The following is a 21161-nucleotide window of genomic DNA, read 5'->3' on the forward strand; positions in this document are numbered from 1 at the left end:
TCCTCATATTTTCCTATTGTTTTCAATGCAGCTAGAGCGATTCGGACCGAGAAAGCGACGATTATCCTATTAATTTGAGCGAGGATGAAAGATTTGTGGATGAGGAACGTTAGAGTTAAGGACTAGAATGCAGTGCAAGACATATCTTTTTTCGCTCTGACCGTAACTTAGGTACAAGCTGGCTCATTGGATTCCACACTCTCTCCTTTTTCTATTGTGGATCACGGATTTGTATTTTAAACCACCCGGATACTATATCCTTGTGAAAATGAGAGTCGAGAACGCGAAATGGACATTCACAGTGACTTTTATCTCAATGACAATACATCGACGAAACACTTTAGCTACAGAGCTAACGTGATAGCATCGTGCTTAACTGCATATAGAAACAAAAGAAATAAATCCCTGACTAGAAGGATAGACAGAAGATCAACAATACTATTAAACCAGGGACATGTAAATACACGGTAAATGCTTTCCAGCCTGGCGAAGCTTAAAAATGCTGTTGCTAACGACGCCATTGAAGCTAACTTAGCTACGGAGCTAACGTGATAGCATCGTGCTTAACTGCATATAGAAACAAAATAAACGATTTCTGGCAAGCAAAAGGCACCCTGGAGAAAATCTGCTGCTGTAACAGCCCAGAGAAGAGAGTGCAGGAAGGCTGAACGAATCTGGCGGAATACAAAACTTCATATTCACCATGACATCTATAAAGAGAGCCTCCAGGCCTACAATTTAGTCTTAAAAAGTGCTAGAGAAACATTCTTCTCCAATATCATAAACAGCAACACAAATAAGGCCAAAACCCTATTCACAATCGTTGACAGACTGACTAAACCCCCAACACAAATACCAGCCGAACTCCATTCCACGCAGAAATGCAATGACTTTGCATTCTTTTATACTGATAAAATTGAAGGCATCAGACGCACCATCAATATCTCAAGTAAAAAAGTTGGATCACCACCCCATTTAGGCAAAAGTAACACAGCAATGATGGCAAGCTTTAATGCCATAGACTCTAAAACTCTAGTGGAAACGGTGACAGCTCTAAAGTCATCCACCTGCTGCCTTGATGTTTTACCTACCAACTTCTTTAAGAATGTTTTTGACTGCCTATCAACAGACATCTTGCAAATAGTTAATAATTCTATTAAATCGGGCAATTTCCCGAAGGCTTTCAAAACTGCAGTCATTAAACCTCTTCTAAAAAAGCAGAGCCTAGATGCCTCTGTTATCAACAACTACAGACCAATTTCAAATCTACCATTCATAAGTAAAATAATTGAGAAAGTTGTCCTCCAACAACTAAATCACTTCTTGGCTTCTACTGGCTGCCACAACAACTTCCAGTCAGGATTTCCACCTCTTCATAGCACAGAGACGGCCCTTCTTAAAGTTATAAATGACATCCGTCTAAACACAGACTCTGGCAAAACTTCAGTATTAATGCTTTTGGACCTCAGTGCTGCATTTGACACTGTCGACCACTCAATACTTTTGGACAGGTTGGAAAACTGGGTGGGGATCTCAGGCACAGTTTTAAGCTGGTTCAAGTCATATCTACAAGATAGGAACTATTTTGTTTCCATTGGTGACTTTGTATCAGAACCAACCAACGTAACGTGTGGAGTCCCCCAAGGTTCAATCTTGGGGCCGACTTTATTTAACATCTATATGCTCCCACTAGGACAAATCATGCAAAATAATAACATTGACCATCATTGCTATGCCGATGACACCCAAATCTATGTAGCGCTATCACCAAATGACTATCGCCCCATAGATCTTCTGTGCCAGTGCATTGAGCAAGTCAAACACTGGATGTGCCAAAATTTCCTACAACTAAATGAAGATAAAACTGAGATAATTGTTTTTGGTGCTAAAAAAGAAAGGTTTAAAGTCATCCAACACCTTCAATCACTGTCCCTGAAAACCTCAAATAAAGCCAGAAATCTTGGGGTTATTTTAGATTCTGATTTACATTTCGACAGTCACATCAAATCAGTAACAAAATCGGCCTACTATCACCTCAAAAATGTAAAAAGACTTAGAGGGCTCATGTCAGCTCAAGACTTAGAAAAACTTGTACATGCCTTTATTACCAGTAGGCTAGACTATTGTAATGGTCTTCTTGCAGGTCTTCCCAAAAAAACTGTCAGGCAGCTACAGCTTGTTCAGAACGCTGCTGCTAGAGTTCTAACAAAGACCAAAAAATGTGAGCACATTACACCAATTCTTAAATCCTTACATTGGCTCCCTGTACATCAGAGAATAGATTTCAAAATCCTCCTGCTCACATATAAATCACTACATGGTCTAGGGCCCAAGTATATCACTGATATGCTCCCACTATATACGCCCTCTAGATCACTAAGATCTTCTGAGACCAATCTGTTAGCGGTTCCAAGAGTAAACTCAAATCAAGGGAGAGCATCATTCAGTCACTATGCAACACATAGCTGGAATAAACTTCCTGAAGATGTCAGACTCTCCCCAACTCTCACTACTTTTAAAACTAGACTGAAGACTTTTATGTTCACCTTAGCTTTCAGCTAAATCTTTTAATCTTTTAACGTCTGCACTGTTTTTATTTTTATTGTCTGCATTTTAATTTTGCTTTTATTTTTTTTTCATTTCACTTTGTTGTCTGTGAAGCACTTTGAGTCTGCCTTGTGTATGAAAAGCGCTATACAAATACAGTTGCCTTGCCTTGCCTTGCCTAAATAAATCCCTGACTGGAAGGATAGTCAGAAGATCAATAATACTATTAAACCATGAACATGTAAATACACGGTTAATGCTTTCCAGCTTGGCGAAGCTTAAAAATGCTGTTGCTAACGACGCCATTGAAGCTAACTTGGTATAACGGGACCTCACAGAGCTATGATAAAAACATTAGCGCTCCACCTATGCCAGCCAGCCCTCATCTGCTTATCAACACCCGTGCTCACCTGCGTTCCAGCGATCGACGGAAGGACGAAGGACTTTACCACGATCATCCGTGCGGTCGGTGGCTAGCGTCGGCTAGCGCGTCTGCTATCAGAGTCAAAGTCTTCCTGGTTGTGTTGCTGTAGTCCGCCGCTAATACACCGATCCCACCTACAACTTTCTTCTTTGCAGTCTTCATTGTTCATTAAACAAATTGCAAAAGATTCACCAACACAGATGTCCAGAATACTGTGGAATTATGAGATGAAAACAGAGCTATTCTGTATTGGATTCAATGGTGTCCGAATACTTCTGTTTCACTGGTTACGTCACGCGCATACGTCATCATCCAAAGACGTTTTCAACCGGAAGTTTAGCGGGAAATTTAAAATTGCACTTTATAAGTTAACCCGGCCGTATTGGCATGTGTTGCAATGTTAAGATTTCATCATTGATATATAAACTATCAGACTGCGTGGTCGGTAGTAGTGGGTTTCAGTAGGCCTTTAAGCAGTGGCACAAACATTCATGTCATTTCAAAACAGAAAGTGCAAGATTGTCAGAGACATTTTAAAACAAGCTATTAGTGCACTTTTGTGCATGATGTCACTAAGATGACATATCAAAACAACACTAAATTAAAGTGCACTTTTTGTACAGAACACCACTACAATAGTTTAGAACAAATAAAGTGCACTTTTGTGCATGATGTCACACAGGATATTTCAATAACTGTCAAATAAAAATGAGCTGCATAATAGGAAATCAAATAGTGTATGTCCTTCGCTATGTGGTAGGTTCCTGCGAACGTTATCTCCTTCTGTTGTTGACTGTTTTTTTTCATACGGTGTTTATCTGGAAATGGTTGCTTCGGCATTTTGTTGGTGTGGCACCGAACGGAGATGTTGACATGCGGAGTTTCAAGCACTCTTCATTCTCTAGCGGGTGACTTTTCAAATGATGCTACAAATTAGCAGTAATGCTACTTTTTGTAGCAACGCTTTTGCCGCATACTTGACATATTACGGTTGTCTGTTCAACATCTTCCCGCTTGAAGCCAAACCACCGCCAGACGATGGTCCCTGTGCTGTTTTTCTTGGGAATTAATTATTCCTTCATTTCTTACCAGATTCATATCTTTCTTTTTCTCGTATTACCACTCGCACCGCACCGCTAGCACCACAGCTAACGTTACCAATGCCGCTACCGCTCTGCTCTCCGAGAGCGTATGACGTCGCACGCGCGACAGTATGTGACGCATGTAAGAAGGTGCGCTTGTTTTATGTCTCTGTGAGAAGGAGAGACAAGAAAGAGTGAGAAACGCCTGCAGCGTAATGCCCGCAGCTAAAAGCAACTGCGTGAGAACGTATACTCAAATATCACGATATAGTCATTTTCTATATCGCACGGAGACAAACCCGCAATATATCGAGTATATTCGATATATCGCCCAGCCCTACGCCGACCTCACTCTCCCGGATTCCGTCTGCTCCAACGTTTCACTTTCTCTACGTGCTGGCTTCTAGAAGCAGTAGTTCACCGTCCGTATATTCAGATTCAAAAAGATAAGGTTGTGAATCCTCATTTGTCCTTTTGTTTGTTACCAAGCCTGTCATGATTAAAAAACACGTTTGTTTCCGGAAGTAGGAACACACATTTGTTGCCGGAAGTCGGAAGTGTGCTGCTGTGGAAACGGAATTAAATGTGCCAAGGAAAGAAGTTCCGGTAATGCATACATTTACCAAAATATGGTAAATACTGTACATATTACTTATTGTTGTGAACGTATCTGTTACTGTATTAAAATACAGTAGTTGGTCAAAGTGATAAGTTACTGAGTGCTGCTTTATGCATGAAGCAATAAAGTGATTATTTCCTCCAGAATTCTTGCTCTTGCAACATATTGTAGTGGTACATGTCCTGGCCAAAGAACATAGTTCCTAGTATGACTGTTCTGATAATGTTCTCTCTGTTTTCATTGGAGTCAGCATCATCGTCCTGTTTGCACTAGGCAGATTTCACAATGCAGGGGATTACTTGTGTTATTGTTTTTGTTTTTTGACCAGACCAAAACATTGGGGCAGAGTGTGACGCATTTTAGCAAGGCGGGCTCTGCAAAGCACAGTTTTGGGGGAGGAGGGACTTGGGAATTCTGTGGTGATAGTCACTTAGTAATGTGAAATACTGCCCTCTACCGGCCAAATGGAGTAATTAGTATTTTGTTAGAAACCCTAGGATTTTCACATTCATACTCTTATGATCATTACATTTATTGACAATTAGTTTGTACATATGGAGTTGTTCTCATATTTGCAGATGCAATTTGTTTTGACACATTTTTTTTTTTTTTTGTCCATTCACACAGAGGACACTGTTCTGGGTTCTTCTTCATCCTGATGTCAAAACTCTTTGTCCTCCCGCCTCCCAAACCGGAAGCTTAAACTCGCAGAAGTTCTTGTTCTAATGGCACATCACTTTTCATATGTACACAAACTAACTGTTACTCAAAAAACAAAGAAGTATTTTGTAATAAGAAAAAGCTAAATAGAACAACAGCATACTCTATGTCAGTGTTTTTCAACCACTGTACCGTGAGATACAGTCTGGTGTGCCGTGGGAGATTATCTAATTTCACCTATTTGGGTTAAAAATATTTTTTGCAAAGCAGTAATTATAGTCGGCAAATTATTTGTTGTTGTTGAGTCAGCAGAGTAACCGTGTAATACTCTTCCATATCAGTTGGTGGTAGCCGGTAGCTAATTTCTTTGTAGATGTCAGAAACAGCGGTAGGCAGGGTGCAGGTAAAAAAGGTGTCCAATACTTAAACCAAAAATAAACAAAGGGTGAGTGCCCCTAAGAAAAGCCATTGAAGCTTAGGGATGGCTATGCAGAATGAAACTAAAACTGAACTGGCTACAAAGTAAACAAAAACAGAATGCTGGACGACAGCAAAGACTTACTGCGGAGCAAAGACGGCGTCCACAGTGTACATCCGAACATGACATGACAATCAACAATGTCCCCGTAAAGAAGGATAAAAACTTAAATATTCTTCATTGCTAAAACAAAGTAGATGCGGGAAATATCGCTCAAAGAAAGACATGAAACTGCCACAGGAAAATGACAAAAAAAAGAGAAAAAGCCACCAAAATAGGAGCGCAACACAAGAACTAAGACACTACACACAGGTAAACACCAAAAAACTCAAAATAAGTCCCAGAGTGATGTGACAGGTAGTGACAGTACACCTACTTTGAGACAAGAGCTATAGTGATGCATGCTTGGTTGTGGTTTAAAGTCCAATCCAACAATTGCGACAATTTTTTACTGTCAACTGAGTTTAGTTTTTTAATGATTTCTGCTGGTGGTGTGCCTCTGGATTTTTTCAATGCAAAAAATGTGCCTTGGCTCAAAAAAAGGTTGCTTTATTTATTAACATTATTACTCTCTTTCATCCTGCCAATAAATAAGTGCACACACAACAATGGCGCCATGCTTTATCTGTGTTCGCCTGTAAATAGTCCTGCATGACATCTGGGGTGTTTCATGCCTTCCTGCTCAGATTGATCACAGCCAGGAGCACTGTTTGTCCTACAGCCTGCATTTGGGGGGAAAAAAACTGGGTAAATACTGTCCTGTTAGTCAGACGGTACCCTGACATAACAGTCACAGGTTTGGACGAAGCCCAAGGAATTGACTTCGGCTTTATCTGAAATGGTATGCAAACATGTCTACACGAGAGCCGCGGACAAGTCGGAATGAATGTTTGACTAATAGTGAGACAAGAACAAGACAAGACAGGCAGGGAGAGGCAATTCATAAGAAAGCATTTGCCTGAAAAGAAACAAAGGAACTGGGAAATATCCTTCTGCGAACGGCGGAGTTCTTAACAATCAAGATGAGAACTAACTGAACAAGGTGCAGGTGGAGAGTAGTCAACACTCAACTAATTTTTTTTTACAAAAGCCCGTTTTTGTCACACTTTAGACATAAGTATGCACAATGCTTTGTGTCATGTTTCCTGCCGGTACGGAAATAAGGCTCATACAACAGGAAGAGTGACCAACCCTTTCCTTGTTACAAGCCTGATCAGTCCGTCTAGATCGTGCTGTCAAAGTCGCGCTTGAACTCTTGGTTTGGTGTACCCCCGCCGCCCCTAATTCTCTTCGCTACCCATCTAATCCTACCACCCTTTTTCCCTTGCAGCTGATTGATGCATTTGCCCTGGAGATCGGGGAGTTGAAGAAGGAGATGGTCCACACCTCTCCAACAGTGGATCAAGAGCCCATAGACACAAAAGGGTAAGGCGCTGTTTATTTTCATCCAAACTTTTCACACCGTAGTGTTTAACTGTTTTTCTGCTCCCTGTTCCAGACCGGAGAGCGCGGGGAGTGGCGTTTATCTGGAATCCCCCAATTGTGGCGGAGTGAGGTGTGAAAGGGATTATGGATATGACTCGTTACGGAGGAGGATGAGCGTGTTGGACAGACTGAGTAAAACCCACCCAGTTTGGCTGCTGCTTGCAATCAGTGAAGAAGAGGCGACACACATCCTGCTCAAACAGCCACCAGGGGTGAGGACGTCCTTCAAAAATATTAAGTAACATTGTTATTAGAGATGTCCGATAATGGCTTTTTTGCCGATATTCCGATATTATCCAACTCTTAATTACTGATTCCGATATCAACTGATACCGATATATACAGTTCCTTCCGCCCGAATGCAGCTAAGATAGGCTCCAAGCGGTAGGAAATGGATGGATGGATACATTCTTTTTACGTAAAGAGTAAAAAGAAAAAAATCTGCAGATTTTACCACTGTTTAATACAGAAAAAAAACTGGCAGCTTAGTTGCCAGTAAAATATTGTACTGTAAAATATATGGTGTTTTTTTTAATTATTATTATTTTTACAACATATTGCTGTAAATACAAATACAGTACCGCTGTTTAATGTTATTTTGGCAACTCAGATGCCAGTTTTTTACCATAATAAAATGTGGTACCATAAAATCATCAATAGAGATGTCCGATAATGGCTTTTTTGCCGATATCCGGTATTCCAATATTGTCCAACTCTTAATTACAGATTCCGATATCAACCGATACGATATATACAGTCGTGGAATTAACACATTATTATGCCTCATTTTGTTGTGATGCCCCGCTGGATGCATTAAACAATGTAACAAGGTTTTCCGAAATAAATCAACTCAAGTTATCGAAAAAAAATGCCAACATGGCACTGCCATATTTATTATTGAAGTCACAAAGTGCATTATTTTTTTTTAACATGCCTCAAAACAGCAGCTTGGAATTTGGGACATGCTCTCCCTGAGAGAGCATGAGGAGGTTGAGGTGGGCGGGGTTGGGGGGGGTTAGGTGAAAGCGGGGGGTGTATATTGTAGCATCCCGGAAGAGTTAGTGCTGCAAGGGGTTCTGGGTATTTGTTTTGTTGTGTTACGGTGCGGATGTTCTCCCGAAATGTGTTTGTCATTCTTGTTTGGTGTGGGTTCACAGTGTGGCGCATATTTGTAACAGTGTTAAAGTTGTTTATACGGTCACCCTCAGTGTGACCTGTATGGCTGTTGACCAAGTATGAATGCATTCACTTGTGTGTGTGAAAAGCCGTAGATATTATGTGATTGGGCCGGCACGCAAAGGCAGTGCCTTTAAGGTTTATTGGCGCTCTGTACTTCTTCCTACGTCCGTGTACACAGCTGCGTTTTAAAAAGTCATAAATTTAACTTTTTGAAACAGATACCGATAATTTCCGATATTACATTTTAAAGCATTTATCGGACGATAATATCGGCAGTCCGATATTATCGGACATCTCTAATTGTTATGATGTAATACATAGTTCTCTTTAGGGGGTCGATGAAGGTACTCCAGAGGGTACTAGAATTAAAGATATTCCGTATTTTCCAGGCTTCAAGCTGCACCCACCAACTTTTAGAAGAAAAACATATTTTTACATAAATTAGCCGCACCGTACCGCAGATACATACCTGTAGGAAAGATTTTAACACGGCAGTAAAACGGACGATCAAACAAAACAGAAGTCATCGTCATGAAGCCACTAGCTGTGGAAGTTACCTCTCCAATCAATTTAACAGACTCAATAACTTCACACTGACATTCTGGTGATTTTACTATAACATTTATCCACGAAAACACTACAAAAAGAATGCCATCGTAAATTAATAATCCTAACACAGACACTTGTAAACTTATTAGCATATTCACTAATGCTGGGGATGCACGGAAACACTCCCACAGACATCACAGTTGGGACGGTTTAGTGAGTATGAATAGTTTTTGTTATATTATAAAACTTTACAAACGTTGCTTGGAGTGATGAATGAAGAATCCTTTTAAGCAGAAACGATATTGGCGTTTATACTTCCGGTTCAAGAAATAAAACGGGAAGTACGTATTCAATAGTAAAAACAATAACACAACTTTTCAGTATCACTGTTGGTCTAATATGCATATTATTTGTTGAATACAAAACATTATGGCCGTTGGCAAAGAAATCTATAAATTAGCCACACCGTTTTATAAGCCGCAGAGTTCAAAGCGTTGGAAAAAGAACACAGCAGTACAGAACTTTTATGGTAGTTTTCATCTAATAAAACGTGAGAGAATGTAAAAAAAAAAAAACTACCAGGAAAATCTCGGAAGTTTTTAAATAATTTGTTTTGGAATTTTATGAATGCTGTAGATTTTTTTTTAGGGGTGTCCCAAACTGATATTGATATCAGTTTAATCAGCAAAAAGCAAGTGTCAGATTAAATCACTTGCACCCAAGTCTCCGATACGAGCAGACAGCTGGACACTGTCGGCTATAGGCTACTAGGAGCTAACTAGCAGCTACACAACAGCTAAGCACACAATAGCAGTCTAAAACAGAACATTTGTCAATATTAACAAGTATCAAATAATTATAGTTGCATATTATTTACACATACAAAAGCCTCCAAGGCAGAAGCGTATAATAAAGTATCCGGTAACTCAATGAACTATGGTCGCCAAAAAACAGTTACTACACCCATCCATCCATCCATTTTCTACCGCTTGTCCCTTCCGGGGGTCGCGGGGGGTGCTGGAGCCTATACATTTAATAATAAATAATAGTATTTTTGTTCTTTTTTTGAATAATTTAACTTGATCAAGCCTTTTCTTTAAGATGTCAATAAACTTGTCAATCAATCAATCAATTAATTTTCTAACATTTTACACTAAAAAAAGGATATTCATGTTGATATTATATCGGATAATATTGGTACCGACCAATACTCAAGGCTCATATCTAAAGTGAAAACGTTCTATTGGGTCAGGCCTAATCTTTACTGAAAAATTTTTGAGAAGCACTGCACTGCAAAATCTGAAATCTAAGTAAGATTAAATATCTCAAATAATGGTTATATTTGCTTATTTTCTGTCTGATAAGGTAATTATTCTCACTAAGCAGATTTTATGTTAGTGTTTTACTTGTTTTAAGTGTTTTGGTCCTAAATGATCTCAGTAAGATATTACTCTGCAAAAAGTCAGTGTTCAAAAACAAGAAGAAAAACAAAAACAAAAATGAGGGGTATTTTATTTGAACTAAGCAAAATTATCTGCCAATAGAACAAGAAAATTCGGCTGGTCAAGACTTTCCAAAACAAGTCAAATGAGCTAACCTCAATGAACCCAAAAATACCTTTAAAATAAGTATATTCTCACTAATAACAAGTGCACTTTTTTTTGGTAGAAAAACAAATGAGACCTTTTTGCTCAATATGTTGAAAAAATATTCTTAAATTAAGTAAATGATTAAGTGGAACGATCTCCCTCTCCATGTGAGACAGACCCTTTCTTTGGCTACTTTTAAGACCCTTCTTAAAACCCATTTTTATTCACTGGCTTTAAACCCAGCATGAGACTTTAAACCAGGGGTCCCCAAACTACAGCCCAGCGTCCAAAATCAGGCCCGCGGGAAGTCCCAAGTATTAAAAAATTCTGTCTTTTCTGATCCACTTTGTACCGCTTGCTACTCACGGTGTCTCCTAGCCGCTCAGGCAAATCATATTGTCTAAAAATGTATTTTCTCATCGATAACGTGACATCATCGCGCGGGCGGACAGTGCGCTATATATATCTAATTATAATATATATATATATATATATACCTCTAATAAATAAATAAATAAATACATGTATGTGTATATATATATATATATATATATATATATAATATATATATATATATATATATACACACACACACATATATATCTAATATATATATATATATATATATATATATATATATATATATATATATATATATATATATATATATATATATATATATATATATATACTGTATATATATCTAATATATATATATATATATATATATATATATATATATATATATATATATATATATATATATATATATATATATTATATATATATATATATATATATATATATACATACTGTATATATATCTTATATATATATATATATATATATATATATATATATATATATATATATATATACACACACAGCCCGGCCCCCGGCCAAATTGTTTTAACCCAATGCGGCCCCCAGTCAAAAAGTTTGGGGACCCCTGCTTTAAACTGTTTTTAACTTTTTTTAACTGTTTTTAAATTTTTAACTGCTTTTTATCTAACAAATTGATTTTAGGGTAATTTGTATTTGCTTTTTTCAATGTGTATTTTACTTCAGTTTTAAATGTTATTTTTTAGTCTGTCCTTTGCCTGTATTTCTTTGTGGTGTACAGCCCTTTGTTCTTCAACTGTGCTTGTTTTTAAGGCTTTATAAATAAAGTTGGTATGGTATGGTAAATGCTTAGTGCCATTATCTTGACATAATGATATGTGCTCGCATCATGATTTTTTTCTTTTCATGCTTGAAGTAAGAAATTATTACTTTCTAAAACAAGTAGTTTTATACTTGTGACTATTGATTGACATAGCTTCATGCAACAGTTGATATTCTAGTTTCAAGCATGTTTTACTCAAATCTCAGCAACAAGCTGTAATATCTTACTGAGATCATTAAGGACCAAAACCCTTAAAACAAGTAAAACACTCTAACATAAAATCTGCTCAGTGAGAAGAATTATCTTATCAGACAGAAAATAAGCTAATATCACCCTTATTTGAGATATTTAATCTTACTTAGATTTCAGTTTTTGCAGTGTACAGCTTGTAGCTGAGATTTGATGACCTATATTGAGTAAAACATGCTTGAAACTAGAATATCAAGTGATGCAAAGCTGTGTCATCAACACTCACAAGTGTAAAAATACTTTTTTAAAGTAATCCTTTCTTACTTCAAGCATGAAAAAAAAAAATCATGATGCCGAGCGCATATCATTATGTCAAGATATTGGCACTAGCATTTATTTAATTTAAGAATATTTTTCAACATATTGAGCAAAATGGTCTCTTTTTGTTTTTTCTACCAAAAAAAGTGCACTTATTAGTGAGAATATACTTATTTTAAGGTATTTTTGGGTTCATTGAGGTTAGCAAATTTGACTTGTTTTGGAAAGTCTTGACGAGCCGAATTTTCTAGTTCTTTTGGCAGATAATTTTGCTTAGTTCAAATAAAATACCCCTCATTTTTGTAATTTTTTGTTCTTGTTTTTGAACACTGACTTTTTGCATGGTGCTATAAGCGATATACATTTAAAATATGTTTTCAATCTTCCGTGACATTCTGGTGCAGGTGTTCCTGGTAAGGAAGTCAATGGCTCTGCAGAGAAAGGTCCTCTCTGTACGTGTGAAAGAGGATTGGTCAGGAAGCTCCATCAGCCACTTTCCTGTCAGAGAAAGCCAGTATAGTAAGTTGCAGGACTCTTTCACTTCACGCAGTGTGCTTTAACTTATACATAACAATAATATCTACAACTATAGTATACAACTGCCCTCACCTACAATGCACCTTCCAGAATTTGGAGGAAAAATGTTGAAAATGCAGCAAAATATATTCCTAGATTTTTTTGGGGCAGTTATTTTTGGAGATTTTTCTTAATCCTGCTAACATACAATCTGTGAATGAACGTCTAATTTAGTGTTTTTCAACCTTTTTTGAGCCAAGGCACATTTTTTTCATTGAAAAAATGCGGAGGCACACCACAAGTAGAAAATATTACAAAAAATTTACTCAGCAGCCGGTATTGACAGTAAAAAGTCGTCGCAATTGTTGGATATGACTTTAAAGCATAACCAAGCATGCATCACTATAGCTCTTGTCTCAAAGTAGGTGTACTGTCACCACCTGTCACATCACCCCCTGACTTATTTTGAGTTTTTTGCTGTTTTCCTGTGTGTAGTGTTTTAGTTCTTGTCTTGCGCTCCTATTTTGGTGGCTTTTTCTCTTTTTTTGGTATTTTCCTGTAGCAGTTTCATGTCTTCCTTTGAGCGATATTTCTACTTTGTTTTAGCAATCAAGAATATTTCAGTTGTTGCTATCCTTCTTTGTGGGGACATTGTTGATTGTCATGTCATGTTCGGATGTACATTGTGGACGCCGTCTTTGCTCCACAGTAAGTCTTTGCTGTCGTCCAGCATTCTGTTTTTGTTGACTTTGTAGCCAGTTTAGTTTTAGTTTCCTTCTGCGTAGCCTTCCCTAAGCTTCAATGCCTTTTCTTAGGGGCACTCACCTTTTGTTTATTTTTGGTTTAAGCATTAGACACCTTTTTTACCTGCACGCTTCCTCCCGCTGTTTCCAGTTTATTATTCCTTCGGTCAGTGGTCAACAAAATAAACAAACAGTTGTACATTCATAAATTGAAAATGTTGCAGACCGAAAGGGTTTAGGCTGAAGTTGAACACTTATTGCGCCTTACCCTATAAACAATGTCAAATACAAGATGAGCTTCCAAAAAATATAAAATGTTCTTAGCACAACATATTATAAATACACCTTGTACACAACATAAACACTGTTCAATTATATACACAGTACAGACATGTGAAATATCCCTGTACACGTGTTAGTTAAACCTTTGTACTAATTATATACTATGTACAAACAATTATACTTCCATTATTATTTATATCCCACATTTAGTTTCTAATTAACAATAATCATAGTATTAAAGGCCTACTGAAATGAGATTTTCTTATTTAAACGGGGATAGCAGATCCATTCTATGTGTCATACTTGATCATTTCGCGATATTGCCATATTTTTGCTGAAAGGATTTAGTAGAGAACATCGACGATAAAGTTCGCTACTTTCGGTCGCTGATAAAAAAGCCTTGCCTGTACCGGAAGTAGCGTGACGTCACCGGTTGTGGAGCTCCTCACATCTGCACATTGTTTACAATCATGGCCAGCAGCAGCGAGAGCAATTTGGACCGAGAAAGCGACGATTACCCCATTAATTTGAGCGAGGATGAAAGATTTGTGGATGAGGAAAGTGAGAGTGAAGGATTAGAGGGCAGTGGAAGTGATTCAGATAGGGAAGATGCTGTGAGAGGCGGGTGGCACCTGATATTCAGCTGGGAATGACTAAAACAGTAAATAAACACAAGACATATATATACTCTATTAGCCACAACACAACCAGGCTTATATTTAATATGCCACAAATGAATCCCACATAACAAACACCTCCCCCCTCCCGTCCATATAACCCGCCAATACAAATCAAACACCCGCACAGCACACTCAATCCCACAGCCCAAAGTACCGTTCACCTCCACAATGTTCATACAGCACATATATTTTCCCAAAGTTACGTACGTGACATGCACATAGCGGCACGCACGTACGGGCAAGCGATCAAATGTTTGGAAGCCGCAGCTGCGTACTCACGGTAGCGTGTACCCAACTCAAAGTCCTCCTGGTAAGAGTCTCTGTTGTCCCATCTCCACAAGCATGCGTATCCAACTCAAAGTCCTCCTGGTAAGAGTCTCTGTTGTCCCAGTTCTCCACAGGCCAATGGTAAAGCTTGACTGTCATATTTCGGGAATGTAAACAATGAAACACGTGGTTGTGTTGCTGCAGCCGGCCGCTAATACACCGCTTCCCACCTACAGCTTTCTTCTTTGCTGTCTTCATTGTTCATTAAACAAATTGCAAAAGATTCACCAACACAGATGTCCAGAATACTGTGGAATTTTGTGATGAAAACAGACGACCTAATAGCTGGCCCACAATGCTGTCCCAAAATGTCCTCTACAATCCGTGACGTCACACGCAAACGCCATCATACCGAGACGTTTTCAGCAGGATATTTCGCGGGAAATTTAAATTGCACTTTACTAATCTAACACGGCCGTTTTGGCATGTGTTGCAATGTTAAGATTTCATCATTGATATATAAACTATCAGACTGCGTGGTCGGTTGTAGTGGGTTTCAGTAGGCCTTTAAATACTGTGTTGATTCAAGAGTGATATCTACAAAGCAATTGGCTACCGGCTGCCACCTACTGATATGGAAGAGTATTACACGGTTACTCTGCCGAGCTCTAGACAGCACCGACACTCAACAACAACACATGATTTGCAGACTATAATTACTGGTTTGCAAAAAATATTTGTAACCCAAATAGGTGAAATTGGATAATCTCCCACGGCACACCAGACTGTATCTCACAGCACACTAGTGTGCCGCGGCACAGTGGTTGAATAACAATGGTCTAATGGACAATACCAGCGTAAGCCCCTAAGCAGCCCCTCTACTCAACACCAAATGTCTATCCAAGCTGGAAAGTGGATTTTGTGCATGCATATTAGGCTAAACCAGGGGTGTCAAACTCATTTTAGCTCAGGGGCCGCATGGAGTAAAATATGTGCACACGCGGGCCGGACTATTAAAATCATGGCATTATAACTAAAAAATAAAGACAACTTCAGATTGTTTTCTTTGTCTTACTTTGGCCAAAAATAGTGAAGTGAAGTATATTTATATAGCACTTTTTCTCTAGCGACTCAAAGCGCTTTACATAGTGAAACCCAATATCGAAGTTACATTTAAACCAGTGTGGGTGGCACTGGGAGCAGGTGGGTAAAGTGTCTTGCCCAAGGACACAACGGCAGGGACTAGGATGGCGGAAGCGGGGATCGAACCTGGAACCCTTAAGTTGCTGGCACGGCCACTCTATCAACCGAGCTATACCGCCCCAAATAAAACTAAAGTAGAACAAAATAGTTTGTTCTATTTTGTTAATAGAAAATATTACAATGAAAATGTAGAAAAAAATACCAGCAGTGGTAAAGTTTAGATTCATGAAGGAATGAAAAAAGTGAATAAATGTTTATAACTGAATACATTTGCTTATGCATAAATTTGTTTTCTTTTGTATTATTTTTTTAATGAATTAAGTAACGTTTATGACAACCTTTTTCCAAAACACAATATAAAATGTGAGATATAACAGGATAACGCATGCATTTATCATTTGTTTTCAAAACGCTTACAAAAAAGTGGGACCCCAAAAAGGTACCGTGGGACCCCATTACTATGACTTGATGGGGCCCCATTTTGAAAATTCCTAGCGCCAACTGTTTTTGTTCTTTCCCTAATGCAACAGCAGTGACACAAAGTATTAATGAATTCATCCGGCTTTTCCTCTGCATCTACTATCTATCTATTATTTAGAGTTAATAGACTAGGATGTAATGTTTTACTGTCATCAAACATGAGAGAATGTCAAAATTACAGGTGGCTGCTTAGTTACTGTAAATGGTAAATGGTTTATACTTGTGTGAAATTCTGGTTTCACCGGGTTCTTCTGACCACCAACCACGGACATGACAGCAGCGTTCAGGGTTTCGAACAAGGTTTTATTTTTCAATAAACTGTCTTTCTTGTCCTTTCCAGCCATGTCCAATTTCTTCGCTCGCTTTCGCTCACGCTCGTGCTCGCTCTTCCCCCACCTGAGCACACGAATGGTTTCTCTGTCTCTCGCGGCGTGCTCTGCCATCCACCAACAACCCCCTCTCCTTACAGACTGCTGCCTTTAACAGAGCGACAGGTGATCAGACAAACACTCACAGCTGTGTCATCTACGCACCTGCCGCTAATCTCGAGGCCGGTCCTGACACGCCCCGCTTCTCCGCAGGCCTGCAGGCCACGCCCCCCACAACTTGTATAGTGCTTTTCTACCTTCAAAGCGCTTTGACACTATTTCCACATTCACCCATTCACACCCACATTTACACACTGATGGCGGGAGCTGTCAGGAGCAAGGGTGAAGTGTCTTGCTCGAGGTCACAACGGGTGTGACGAAGTTGGTAGAAAGTGGGGATCGAACCAGGAACCCTCAGGTTGCTGGCACGGCCACTCTCCCAACCGTGCCACGGCGTCCCCGGCTGTAGGTGCAGTTAAAAACCATAAATACCAAGCAAATGGCACCGATTTGGTGGAATATTCTTGCTCAAATCCACAACTTCAGTAACACGAGATTTAAAAAAAAAATGATGTAATTTCCTTTCCCTTCCTCATGTTATGTGTGAAAAAAATCGAACTCTTAAAAAGTGACACTGACCGCAGACTAAAAATAGCACTCAGTAGACCGCAGAGAAAGTACGTGTTTCCTTTTTCAACATGTTTTACTATTTAAAGATAAATGATGACTCACCAAAAAAAAAAAAATACTGTATCATGTCACGCTTTTCCATGTTTCGGGGAAACTGTTCAATAATTTTACTAAAATATTTACACTGCAAAAACAGAAATCTAAGTAAGATGAAATATCTCAAATAAGGGTGATATGTGCTTATTTTCCGTCTGATAAGATAATTCTTCTCACTAAGCAGATTTTATGTTAGTGTTTTACTTGTTTTAAGGGTTTTGGTCCTAAATGATCTCAGTAAGATATTACAGCTTGTTGCTGAGATTTGATGACCTATATTGAGTAAAACATGCTTGAAACTAGAATATCAACTGTTGCAAAGCTGTGTCATCAACACTCACAAGTAGAAAACTGCTTTTTTAAAGTAATAATTTCTTACTTCAAGCATGAAAAAAAAAATCATGATGCAGAGCGCATATCATTATGTCAAGATAATGGCACTAGCATTTACTTAATTTAAGAATATTTTTCAACATATTGAGCAAAAAGGTCTGTTTTTTTTTTCTACCAAGAAAAGTGCACTTGTTATTAGTGAGAATATACTTATTTCAAGGTATTTTTTGGGTTCATTGAGGTTAGCTAATTTGACTTGTTTTGGAAAGTCTTGACCAGCCGAATTTTCTTGTTCTATTGGCAGATAATTTTGCTTAGTTCAAATAAAATACCCCTCATTTTTGTATTCTTTTTATTCTTGTTTTTGAACACTGACTTTTTGCAGTGTACATCCTTGTCACATGTTTTACACTTGTTTTGTTCTGTTGTTCCCAACTGATTTTCCATTATTTCATTTCTTCTTCCTCCACATTAGAATAAAATCGAATCATCTTTATTTGCCACCTGGGCGTGTGTCACTCGTATTATTTCTTCTCGTCAGTATCGGTGCAGTGAAAGCGATGAAAGTATCACATTGTCAAAGCATGATCTCATACCAGCTCTGAGTTTTCCCAACTGATACCATGCGAGAGAGGGCTTGTCGGTATTTTAATGGAGGTCATCTGCCCACCTGTTTACTGCTTTTAGCTTCATTAACATCTGCATATTTTTATCCCTTTATAGCATTCTCCCTTGATGGATCTGGGATCAGTTTTGCAGATATTTTCCGCCTGGTGGCTTTCTACTGTATAAGCAGGTACGTAATAGCATTTCTCTCTCTTGTATTGTTGTCTTTGCTCTTTCAGTTCATTTAAAACACTATTGTAAAACTGAGGCAGCACGGTGGTACAGGGGTTAGTGCGTGTGCCTTACAACAAGAAAGTTCTGTGTTTGATCCCCGGCCTCGGGGTGTTTCTTTGTGGAGTTTGCATGTTCTCCCTGCGTGGGTTCCCTCCGGGTACTCCGGCTTCCTCCTACCTCCAAAAACATGCACCTGGGGATAGGTTGATTGGCAACACTAAATTGGCCCTAATGTGTGAATGTTGTATGTCTATCTGTGTTGGCCCTGCGATGGAGTGGCGACTTGTCCAGGGTGTACCCAGCCTTCCGCCCCCGAGAGGGACAAGCCGTATAAAATGGATGGATTCTAAAAAAAAAACCTGTGTGAGACTCCCCTATGAATGGGTTTGATCCACTTCATCTGAGTACGCCAGTATCCCACCTGTAGAGGGCGCCCATCTGACACGTATACAGATATACTGATCTGATGAGCACAAATACAGTCCTGGTCAAAAGTTGACATACACTTGTAAAGAACATAATGTCATGGCTGTCTTGAGTTTCCAATCATTTCTACAACTCTTATTTATAGTTATACACTACCGTTCAAAAGTTTGGGGTCACCCAAAAAATTTTGTGGAATAGCCTTCATTTCTAAGAACAAGAATAGACTGTCGAGTTTCAGATGAAAGTTCTCTTTTTCTGGCCATTTTGAGCGTTTAATTGACCCCACAAATGTGATGCTCCAGAAACTCAATCTACTCAAAGGAAGGTCAGTTTTGTAGCTTCTGTAACGAGCTAAACTGTTTTCAGATGTGTGAACATGATTGCACAAGGGTTTTCTAATCATCAATTAGCCTTCTGAGCCAATGAGCAAACACATTGTACCATTAGAACACTGGAGTGATAGTTGCTGGAAATGGGCCTCTATACACCTATGTAGATATTGCACCAAAAACCAGACATTTGCAGCTAGAATAGTCATTTACCACATTAACAATGTATAGTGTATTTCTTTAAAGTTAAGACTAGTTTAAAGTTATCTTCATTGAAAAGTACAGTGCTTTTCCTTCAAAAATAAGGACATTTCAATGTGACCCCAAACTTTTAAACGGTAGTGTATATATTTATAGTAGCATTAAACAGGCACTGAGTGAGCACAATGTGTCCGTCATGTCCTCATGTGTCATGTCTTTAGTTTTATCGGACTATAATGTGCAATAATGTTATACGTGTATATGTATATATGTATATGTACAGAGCCCGTATGTGGGCTCTGTACCGAGGATGTCGTTGTGGCTTGTGCAGCCCTTTGAGACACTTGTGATTTAGGGCTATATAAATAAACATTGATTGATATATATGCATATGTGTGGATATATACATATATATAGATACATATTTTCTTTTTTTAAATCGTTTTTTTAACTATTTATATTATTAAATTATTGTGTATGCACCTTAGGGGATCTGCTCCAATTTCGTTGTTCTTTGAACCTGTTCACTGTAATAATGACAATAATAATAATAATAATACCTGGGATTTATATAGCGCTTTTCTAAGTACCCAAAGTCGCTTTACATGTTAAAAACCCATCATTCATTCACACCTGGTGGTGGTAAGCTACTTTCGTAGCCACAGCAACTCTATTCTATTCTATTTGTGATAGAGTGATTGCAGCACATACTTGTCGGTCACAAAAAATATTCATGAAGTTTGGTTCTTTTATGAATTTATTATGGGTCTACTGAAAATGTGAGCAAATCTGCTGTGTCAAAAGTATACATACAATAATGGAACTGCCAATGGAACTGGTGCTTTACAGAGAGTAAATGGGACAATGAAAAAGGAGGATTACCTCCAAATTATTCAGGACAACCTAGAACACCACCAGCCCGGAGGTTGGGTCTTGGGCGCAGTTGGGTGTTCCAACAGGACAATGACCCCAAACACACGTCAAAAGTGGTAAAGGAATGGCTAAATCAGGCTAGATTTAAGGTTTTAGAATGGCCTTCCCAAAGTCCTGACTTAAACGTGTGGACAATGCTGAAGAAACAAGTCCATGTCAGAAAACCAACACATTTAGCTGAACTGCACCAATTTAGTCAAGAGGAGTGGTCAAAAATTCAAGCAGAAGCTTGTGGATGGCTACCAAAAGCGCCTTATTGCAGGTAAACTTGCCAAGGGACATGTAAGCAAATATTAACATTGCTGTATGTATACTTTTGACCCAGCAGATGTGGTCACATTTTCAGTAGAGCCATAATAAATTCATAAAAGAACCAAACTTCATGAATGTTTTTTGTGACCAACAAGTATGTGCTCCAATCACTCTATCACAAAAAAAAATAAGATTGAAGAAATGATTAGAAACTCAAGACAGCCATGACATTATGTTCTTTACAAGCAGTGTTGGGACTAACGCGTTACAAAGTAACTCGTTACTGTAACGCCGTTAG

The 21161-nt window shown here is 38.5% G+C and overlaps 1 protein-coding gene across 2 annotated transcripts in view; it reads left to right on the forward strand.

Moving 5' to 3' along the window:
• Positions 1-6815: 6815 nt before the first annotated feature.
• Positions 6816-21161, forward strand: part of LOC133634144 (ras and Rab interactor 2-like) — a 59449-nt gene continuing 45103 nt past the window's right edge. The window contains exons 1-5 of one of the 2 annotated variants that reach the window (XM_062027192.1): positions 6816-6852; positions 7141-7235; positions 7309-7507; positions 12689-12803; positions 18606-18678. In XM_062027192.1, the coding sequence (XP_061883176.1) occupies positions 7186-7235; positions 7309-7507; positions 12689-12803; positions 18606-18678 (437 nt within the window). In that variant the 5' untranslated portion in view covers positions 6816-6852; positions 7141-7185. The remainder of the gene's footprint in view (positions 6853-7140; positions 7236-7308; positions 7508-12688; positions 12804-18605; positions 18679-21161) is intronic. The other variant, XM_062027191.1, reaches the window with a different exon arrangement.

This window comes from Entelurus aequoreus, linkage group LG18 (genome assembly GCF_033978785.1).
Source record: "Entelurus aequoreus isolate RoL-2023_Sb linkage group LG18, RoL_Eaeq_v1.1, whole genome shotgun sequence".
NCBI lineage: Eukaryota > Metazoa > Chordata > Actinopteri > Syngnathiformes > Syngnathidae > Entelurus > Entelurus aequoreus.